Source organism: Chionomys nivalis, chromosome 1 (genome assembly GCF_950005125.1).
Source record: "Chionomys nivalis chromosome 1, mChiNiv1.1, whole genome shotgun sequence".
In the NCBI taxonomy this organism is placed as follows: Eukaryota; Metazoa; Chordata; class Mammalia; order Rodentia; family Cricetidae; genus Chionomys; species Chionomys nivalis.
Genome location: NC_080086.1, coordinates 193,214,335 through 193,224,420, shown reverse-complemented (window position 1 = coordinate 193,224,420; position 10,086 = coordinate 193,214,335). Strand labels below are relative to the sequence as shown.

General features: G+C 46.3%; 1 protein-coding gene across 14 annotated transcripts in view; it reads right to left on the bottom strand.

Annotated features, from left to right (window-relative positions):
- Nucleotides 1-488: 488 nt before the first annotated feature.
- Ica1 (islet cell autoantigen 1) overlaps nucleotides 489-10,086 on the bottom strand; it is a 141,494-nt gene continuing 131,896 nt past the window's right edge. For 12 of the 14 annotated variants that reach the window (XM_057763510.1, XM_057763559.1, XM_057763505.1 and 9 more), the window contains 2 exons: nucleotides 2,865-2,954; nucleotides 489-741 (listed from right to left, as the gene is read on the bottom strand). In XM_057763510.1, the coding sequence (XP_057619493.1) occupies nucleotides 620-741; nucleotides 2,865-2,954 (212 nt within the window). In that variant the 3' untranslated portion in view covers nucleotides 489-619. The remainder of the gene's footprint in view (nucleotides 742-2,864; nucleotides 2,955-10,086) is intronic. The other 2 variants (XM_057763606.1, XM_057763596.1) reach the window with 1 other exon arrangement.

Genomic DNA, 10,086 nt, shown 5'->3' with positions numbered 1-10,086 from the left:
TTGAAAAATTTTACAAGAGGCTCCTGGGATACATGCTTTCGAGTTCAGCTACAAAGAAGATGGAGACATTAGGATGTGCGAATAGGCAGCACAGAAAGGTCCACACAGCAGAAAGACGCATGTGGCCACAGTCAAGTGTGCTGGGAGACTGTGTGTGTCTTTGCTTGCCCTGATCTTCACCCAGAGGTCAGTGGAAGGCGGTGTGGTGCGATGAAAGGTTCTTCTTGAAGCCCCTTCTGAGGGTGAGAGGACACAAGCAAGCGCAAACCTTTGTCAGCCTCCTGGTGGCCCCGAGGACATATTATGTTAGCCCACATTTAGGTGTGTAAGTTAGACTAGGATTTCACCACTGCGTACTGATGCAGCAATGGTTCTGATGGGGCGTCTGCAAGAGCAAGGAGTGGCCTGCTAACTGCTCCTGTGACTCCTCTATTGTGCAATACACATGGAGAACCAGCAAACCAATTAAGAGGAGATCACTATGAGGATAGAAACAGGGCCTTGACCCTCTCATTTTATTAAAATGGCACGTAAATATTAAAACAGCATACTGAGACTTCTGCAGGCCTGGAGCAGGTGCTGCGGAGCGGCCGAGGGCTCCCAGGTGAAGGCTACATGCTCATGCATTGAGCAATTCATGTTCTTTATCGGTTTTCCCAACAGCATCAGGATTTGATAAGGGGTCGAGGTCAGCAAAGAGGCTGAACCAGGCAGTCAGGTCCGAGGAAGCCTTGGTGGGCTCTGGGGAAAGAAGAAGAAACGTGAATAAAACCACCTTCTCGAAGACCACCTCTGCCATGCTGGGCTCAGGCATCCCATGACCGTTCAGAAATTCCTTGTCCCCTGACTGGCTGACTCTCTTGAGGGTTCATGAAGAAGGAGGGTGCTGTGTTCTCTCTAAATTCACTAAGCATCACCTGTAGCTATACCTCCTGTTTCAGTTCACAGAGCTACTTAAAACCCCACACATATGCCTTTCTGCCTCAACCAGGAAGCAGCATGGCTATTTCAGAAATCACACTGAATGGCTGAAAAAGCAAGGTACTTTCCGGTGTCTGCTGGAGGGATCCCTTCAAGTCCCTTGGGTCAGGAACAATCTGTTTCTCTTTTCACCCTTCAAAGGCACAGGCCCAGAGGAGGTCATACCCATGCCAAGTCACTCTGCCATTATGGCCATTGCCCTTTTCACCTTTTCCTGTCAAAGGCAAAAGGGCTCTTGAAGTGCCTTCCCTTCCCTTGGCAGGCTTGAAATTCCTTCATCTGGCCTCACTAGAGCCCCTCACTGTACTGCCATTTCACCAAAGCAGCCACCCTACCTTTCCAAATACCATGGTCAGACAGCTGAAGTGTCTTCCAGATGAGGAAAAAAATTTTCAAAAGAGCGTTTCATGCAAGCGATTTAGAAACAGGCTGCGACTCTCTCACATAAATCATCCCATGTGAGCACCTACTTCACTGGCTCCGTAGTCCATGCTTCCCCACCCCAGCCACAGGTGGAGGTGTCAGAAGCATGAATACATGTCTCTCTAATAGGGTGCCCTTCCAGCGGGGAGCAGCTGGCAATGTGCTTGCCACCTGGCTGCAGAGGGTGAAGGCATCGGATGGGGTTAGAGGCACACAAACCATCTTTGATTCTTCAAAATGACACTGAACTGTTAAAATAGTTAATGAAGTAACTTTATACCTTAGGTTCATCTCCCCATTTCTAATCAGAATGCCCAATAGGTTCACTACTTTGTTATGACAGAATTGATGTATTTCCTAATTATGTCATAAGATTTGAGATGCATAGGAATCACTAGTAATGGCAAGACTAGTAGCCAGAATTAGTTCTCTGAACAGGTGGTTACTACAGGTGACCTTAGTCACATTCTATGTGGTTAGCCCTGGCAACCCCTGGACTGGAGAGAATCTCAAGTCATCATGGTAGAGGTCAGATGAGGATACTGTATGGGGCAAGACTGATGTAGACGGATTAGTTTATCTCAATTCCTGATAGAGGATATAAAGATAGCTCTAGTGAAAATATGCTACACACTTACTTCCCCTTCCTCCTAACCTCGCAAAGGTCTGAGAAGGTCCGCAGAGAGTGATCACAGCCTTGCAGTTAGAAGCTAAGGCAGGTGATTGCACTTTAAGGCAATCCTCAGATCCCCAGGTCTCAGCTTGGAGCAAAACCAGATGCAAATTATTAGAACACCATAGGAACACTTTCTGATGATAATGGGGCGGACGTTTCTTCTATGGTCAAAGAGAAGGGGGGTGATAACCAAAGGAACAGAGATAGAACTGTGAATACACATGAGATCTGTCCAGCAGATGCTCACTTCAGTGGCCTGTCCCAAAAGAAAACAGATCTCACAAGCTTGAAAGGACCTCGTTTGACAGTCAGTAAGCCCCGCCCTCCCCGGGGCACTCTCACTCTCTGCCTTTTGTGATGAACAATGGCATTTTATTTTTTTATTTTTTATTTTTTTTGGTTTTTCGAGACAGGGTTTCTCTGTGGTTTTGGAGCCTGTCCTGGAACTAGCTCTTGTAGACCAGGCTGGTCTCGAACTCACAGAGATCCGCCTGCCTCTGCCTCCCAAGTGCTGGGATTAAAGTCAGCTAACCACACTGGTCTTGAGCTTCTCATTGCAAGGATCACACGGAGATAAACAGATTGGATGCACGCTCATTGGAATGAGGACAGTGAGCCAGGAAAAAGTCAGAATGTCATTTCTAGCATCATGCATAACTCCGCATCCCACAGCCCAGCAGTTGAGGTCTAGATGCACAAATGCAAGCTAGTAAAGAAATACAGGAAGAGCATTAGGGCTGCTGGGAAGAAGACAGCTGTCATGGCAGAGGGGTAAGACTGTTACCTTTCAGTGCAGAGCTGTTGTCATTTGAATTGCTTGTCTTTGGTGCTGGCCATGACCATGCGTGAGGACTGTCTCTGCTCTCTGACCAGCCTAATATTTAAAACCAAAGGACATTAGATCTGGCAGGAACAGTCACAACACCTCAGCAGCTGCTGGGCACATGCATGGTTCTAACCCATGCCTCCAGCAAGAAGGCAGAGGATGGGGAAAAATCTGAGGGAACCAGAGAATCATGGGGTCATACCCAATTGAAATACATGGGAAAGTAAGAAAGACAGAGACTTTGAAAGGCAGCCAAGAAGCTGCTAGTATCAGAGTGCTGTTTTGCCTTTTGTGTTTTATACCCATTTTCTTGCCGAGAATGGTGATTTCATAACCACACCAAAAACCGTTAGAAAATCAAGAGCCATGGTTTCCTGTCACAAGTGGAGAAGGCTTAACATTGAATAAACATAGCAATAGAACTAGTAACCACACATCTCTACCCAGAGGGTCATGTGCAACTATTTCCTGTACATTGGGAAGTTGAATTAACACAGTTAAATAAACAGATGAGCAGGGAGAGCTTATGTGAGCACTAACTTTAGGTCATACCCGACAATGGCATCTGACTTGCGTCACTCAGCATTCTGTCTTAACCTTGTGCCCTGCCTGCAGAGCATGGGTGGGGCCTTCAGCACTCTGGCTTTAGGGAAATGAGTCCCATTCCCCACAACGTTGACTGTCCTGGCGATCCTAGCAGGATTCACCCTTAATTTAGAAATCTACCGTATACATCTTTGAACCTCGGCTTTAGTTCTTTGTGTTCAAGGTCTTATCTCTTGAAAGAGGCATGAAAGCTTTCCTCCTGAACACTTCAAAATATGTAACACAGACCAGGTACCTGTTTCCTGGTTAAGCCCGTGTTGAAATGTTGATTGTCAAACAGGGCCTCACTATCACTATGCCTAAAACTCTGTCCTTTTACAGAGATGGTCTTGCGTACAGTGTTTCAGATATCTTTGTAAGGAATAATAGTCTCCACCAAAGTCCTCAAGAGAGACTGTTTGGATTGGAGAGTTCAGATGGGTCAGGGAATACAGTTTCCAGTGCAAGAATGTCACTCCTTATATGCTACAGAAATTACAGAATTGAACAACATTTATTTTTCCTGCTATTCTAATGTCCACTCTTTCCAGTGGACTCAATTATAGAATTATACTATTTTATTAGCTTGCATTTTTGCCACATTTAGGAATCATGAACCCTTGAAGCCTTGGATCATTTATTATTCATTTCTGTATCATTTCGGACACTGCCTGTCACACAGTGGGGATTTGGCTATATAACTCTTGAATTAAGACAAAGTCAGTCCCCCTTTAAATGCAAGAAGTACACTTTTGGTGTGTTATATCTTAAGAGATGGCAACCTTGTACTTGGCAGCCCATATGGTCTCTGATACTCACTAGCTGAAAGTACTTCATTTTAGATGGGCAATATACAGACTTAATAATGAAGACTGACAAGTCATGAAACAGATGGTCTATGGCCTATTTCTTTGGTATAAAACAATGGAAAACAGAAAGGATTTTTAAACAGCATTGCTATTCATTGAAACAGTACTTAAGCATACAGTCAGCATGATTCATATGCAACCACCAGCAGCCTCTGGTGTCTTAGGAGCCTTCTGGGATGCTGGGATTCCAACTTCACTATATGAATTTACGAGAAATCCTTGACCTGTTCCCTTACAGCTAGTGAATTTTATGGCATGTAAATTATACTCCAATAAAGCAATTTTAAATGACCAGCATTTGGTGTGATCCAGGAATAACAAAACCTGCCCAGTTCCTAGAAAATTGGCCCTTAACCATTTTCCTTCTAGACCCAAAGCACATAGAAGCAGTCAATGCAGAAAGGGAGAGTTGTGGGGGCAAATGTGTGCCCGGTAGCATCCATTACAGGAAAGGCTGAGAGGTCAACGCTAACTTGGTAACAGTCCCCCCATCTTGTCAGCACCCAAAATTGTGTTTTTGAGCATACCACGTAAGGGGATGATGATGATGCAAGATTTCTTTATAAAGTAAAAAAAAAATGTATTTTTTTGGTAAGGTGCTGGGGAGCACATTCAGGGCACTGTATATGCTAGGCAAATGCTCTACCCCTGAACTACCCCAGCCTACAAATGCCTACAAAGAGCTGTTCCTCTTTGACGAGGTGCTATTGGGTATTTATTGCTCAGCTACGGTTATAAGCTACACAAGCAATGTTGAGAATCCATAAGGAGAGGCTTCCTTACCGAGAAGACATACATGTGGGAGAGAGAACTTGAAGTGATCTCCTCTTTGGGGGCCTAGATAGTGGGGTAGTGTTCCTCAGCAATTTTAAAGACATATAGATATCATGGCTTCTCCGTATGGTATGCACAATTAACAGCCAGTATATAGAGTCACATACATGCCCATCTAGCATGCATATCCATGTAGCAGCTTGAATATGCATATGGGGAGGGTCAGATAAAATGGCACTGATGTGATAGCAGCTATTGAACTAAATCCCTAAGGCAATTCCAGCCTCCTTTGTATGGCCCTGGAAATTATTTAGGGAAAGGATGCTATGAGGATGATTAGGCTGGAACAACAACCAGATTTCAAATGTCTTGGCTTCTGTCAGGAAAACTGCTGTGGCGAGAGAACTTAGTGTTGCTAATATTCCAGGAATTGCCATCAACTGTTCCCTAGTCAGTGATAGTTGGCAGAGGCATTAGCATATAGGTGTGGCTGGAAAGATGTCTCCCTACATCAAGAGAAATTCTTTTAATAGAGGGGTTGCAAGGGGTGGAGACAGGAGGGAGCCCCAAGCTCAGGAACAAACACTCTTCCAGCTCTGGGCTCCTTTGATATGTCCATGTGCTACCCATTTGCAGAAACACACATGAAAACTCGCTAGAGCTGCCCTGCTCCCTTTGCTTACACATGGGAAAAGACCACTGAGCCAGAACTAACACTGCCCAGCAAGGGCAGCCAGCAGAGCCAGAACACATGGACCAGAGAACACTCCGCTGTGAATGTGCCTTACCACTTACGGTGAAAGGCCCTGGCAGGGCTGCTATCTCAGCCTGGGGGTAGGGGGGTGGCTATGAAGGACAAAGTAGGGGCAGCACAACAAGGGTAGCCATGACCCCTTCAGGTACATGGTACACCTGCAGTCTCACTGGGCTTCAGTACAAGTGGGCTGGGGTCCTGTGGGTGAAGCTAAGTAATGGCAAAGCTAGAGAGCAGTAAGCGGTGCTACATTCGGATTTTTGTATAGCTCAGCACATACAAGTAATTACTAAAGTGTCATCTGAAGGAGTTCACATCGTAGCTTTGTCACCTTTTAACCTAGCATCATATCTTTTGCCAGTTGTTCTCACTTTTACTGCTCGCCATCCATTTATCCGTCCGTCCATCCATCCATCCATCCACCCACACATGCGCCCATCCATCCAGCCATCTGTCCGTCGGTCCATCCATCCACTCACCCACACATGCGCCCATCCATCCATCCATCCGTCCATCAATCCATCTATCCTTCCATTCATCTGTCCGTCTGTCCATCCATCCATCCATCCACCCACACATGCGCCCATCCGTCCATCCATCCATCCATCCATCTGTCTGTCCGTCCATCCATCCACCCACACATGCTCCCATCCATCCATCCATCCATCCATCCATCCATCCATCCACCCACACATGCTTCCATCCGTCCGTCCATCCATCCACCCACACATGCGCCCATCCGTCCGTCCATCCATTCATCCATCCACCCATACATGGGCCCATCCGTCCTTTCAAGTATCATTTTTGTTTGTTTGTTTTTCAAGACAGGGTTTCTCTGTAGCTTTGGAGCCTGATCTTGAAACTAGCTCTTGTAGACCAAGCTGGCCTCAAACTCACAGAGATCCGCCTACTTCTGCCTCCCAGTGCTGGCATTAAAGGCGTGCACCACCAATGCCTAGCTCCTAGTATCTTTTAAACATCCACTGAATTCTAGGCACTGAGCTATGACCTGAAAATATGGTAAGTAGCACAACTGTGAATCCTGTTTCTATGACAACCTGAGGAAGAGACACATGAAATCAGTTTTCCCAGAAGGTGAGGTAAGAGGGTGATTTAAGTACAGGGTGTAATGGGAGTGAGGAGTAGAAACAGCTAGTGCAGACTGCTGGGGTGGGGATGAACTGACACAGACAGGCTTTGGGGAGGTTAGCCAAGTATAGCACTGTGCGTATGTAGGTGTGGATAGCATGCTCCAGGAGAGCGTGTATCAAGCCTGTTGGTGGAAAGATCTGGGTCCACTATAGCTCAGTATGACTGGAGTTCCAAGGATGGATAGAAAATACGGTTCATAGTATGGGGGTGCATGTCTGTAATCCCAGCACTTGAGAGGCTGAGGTAGGAGGATTACTAAAAGTCCTAGGCTAGCCGTGGCTACCTAGTGAGTTCCAGGACAGTTTGGTCTATATCTCAACACCACCGTCTGAAAAAGAAACCTGGTTCTTTGGCACAGTTATGTCATTGAGCCATGCTAAGTGAAGGTGTGGGAGTTGTGGGCAGTCATGAAACTGGGGCTAGATACTAAAGGACCTTGTAAACCAAGCCGAGAATTTAGCCCTCACTACAGTGGCGGAAAGTGCAAGAACTTGGCAAGGCACATGACCTTTTGAGGCTCCTGGATTTCCTCATCTACAGAGTGGGTGGAGGAGTCAGTCTCGAAGGTTCCTTCTATAGAGTACCAGAGGCATTTGAATCCTGTAGCTCTCCAAGCCCTGCCTTGTAGCTGCTGCTCAGCAGGCCTACAAAGTTCTGCTGCCCTGACGGAATTAACAATCCCATGGGCCCAAGCACAGTGCCCACTGTGTCCCTGCCATAAATACACCTGGCTCTCTTTCCCTTGACATTTTCCCATCGAGTCGTGGAAATGTTAGTTACCTGGCACCAGGCTAATTCAGGAGGGGACAGAGATGAGCTCATTCTGAGGTTTATTTTCGATAACCCAAGCCTAAAGTGTACCCAGATGGCGGCAGCATCTGAAAACTGGGCACCATGAGGACTACCCGGCAGACGCCGAGGCTCCGCGATTGCGACTGGAAGGAGAAGCTCTACCTCTGGTTTGCACAACCCAGAGCTAGAAGATCTGCCGGAGCATTGATGCTGAGTGGCCAGGACTCTCTTCTGAACTGGGGTCTACTTCTGCAATAAGAAGCCTTCCGGAGCTTCCTGAGTGTCTGCTTGGTATGCGCTCTCTGGCCAGATTGTCTACTCATATTTAGAAGTCCCAGGAAGGCATAATTTTCTCATCACTTCATGGGTTCAGGAAGTTCTAGCCACAAGTGCTGTTTAATTTTTTTTCAACTTATTACAAACTCAAGTCACCTAGGAAGAGGGATGCTTAACTGAGGACCGGCCACCCTGTGAGTGACCTGTGGGCATACTTATGGGAATATTTTCTTGATGAATGGTTGATGTGGGAGGGACCAGCCCACTCTGGGTGGTGCCGCTCTGAGGCAGATGGTCCTGAGCATTATAACAAAACGGGCTGAGCCATTCTGGAAATCAGAAAATTGGGAATCAGTCTACTTCAATACCACTCTTAGGCATGTACCCAAAGAATGCACAATCATACCACAAGGACATTTGCACAACTATGTTCATAGCAGCATTATTTATACCAGCCAGAACGTGGAAACAACCTAGATGCCCCTCAACTGAAGAATGGATAAAGAAAATGTGGCACATTTCCACAGTGGAGTACTACTCAGAGGTAAAAAAAAAAAACAAAAAACAAAAAACAATGACATCTTGAAATTTGCAGACAAATAGATGGAACTAGAAAAAAACATCCTGAGTGAGGAAACCCAGACCCCAAAAGACAAATTACTCATAAGTGGATATTAGACATAAAGCAAAGGATAACCAGCCTACAGTCCACAACCCTAGAGAAGCCGGGAAATTCGGAGAACCCTAAGAGTTCTCCTATATGGATCTCCCTGGGAGATCACCTGAGTAAATAGGGAGTAGGGGGAAGAGGTGGAGGGTGGAAGGGGAGTGGGGAAGAGGAGGGGAGCGAGGTGAGAGCATAAGGTATCAGGAAGGTCGAGTTGGGGGATGGACAGAGAGGGAGAGCAAGGAAAAAATATCTTGATAGAGGGAGTCATTATGGGGTTAGTGAGAAACCTGGCTCCAGAGAAGTTCCCAGGAATCCACAAGGACGACTCTAGCCAAGATTCTAAGCAAGAGTGGAGAGTGTGCCTGAACTTCCCTTCCCATGTGAGTAGACTGATGACGACCTTAATTGTCACATAGACCCTTCATCCAGTAACGGATGGAAGCAGATGTAGAGATCCACAGCGAGGCACTGGGCCAAACTCCTGGAGTCCAGTGGTAGAGGGGGAGGGGCAGTAATATGAGCAAAAAGGAACTGGGATTGATATGTAAAATAAAAAAGATTGTTTTTAAAAACTTTTCTTTACAAAAAGAAAGAAGGCAGGCTGTGCTGTCCACTTGCGGGACTCCTAACAGCGAGAGCAGGGGCTGTCCCTAAGGCTTTGGCTGGCCCTTGGGAGCCTATTCCTCATACCGAGGTGCCTTGTCCAGTCTTAGTACAAACAGGGGGAGGTGCTTAGTCTTACTGCAACTTGATACGCCATACTTTGTTGATACCCATGGGAGGCCTGCCCCTTTCTGGACAGAAACAGCAGAGAAGTGGGTTGAGGAGGAGGAGGCAGAATGGGAGGAGAGGAGGGAGTGGAAAGTGGGGAATGGGGTCAGAATATAAAATAAATTAAATAAGAAAGAAAGAAAGGCAGAGAGAGAGAGAGACAGAGACAGAGAGAGACAGAGAGAGAGATAAGAAAGAAAGAAAGAAAGAAAGAAAGAAAGGAAGAAAGAAAGAAAGAAAGACAAAGAAAAGAAAGCTGAATGAGCCACAGAGAAGAAGCCAGTAAGCAGTCTTTCCTCCTGGTTCTGCCTCTAGGTTCCTGTTTGAGTTTCTGCCATGACTTTCCCCAATAATGAAACTATGAAGCGGAACTATAAAATGAAATAAACCCTTTCAACTACAAGTTGCTTTTCATTGTGGCTGTTACCAGAGCAACAGAGAACAGGTGAGGCTACCCCCTCTCAGGCCGCACTTCCAGAAGCACGGGAATCTCAGCTAAGGTCGATTCTTCAACATTCTAGAATGACCTGATCAGAA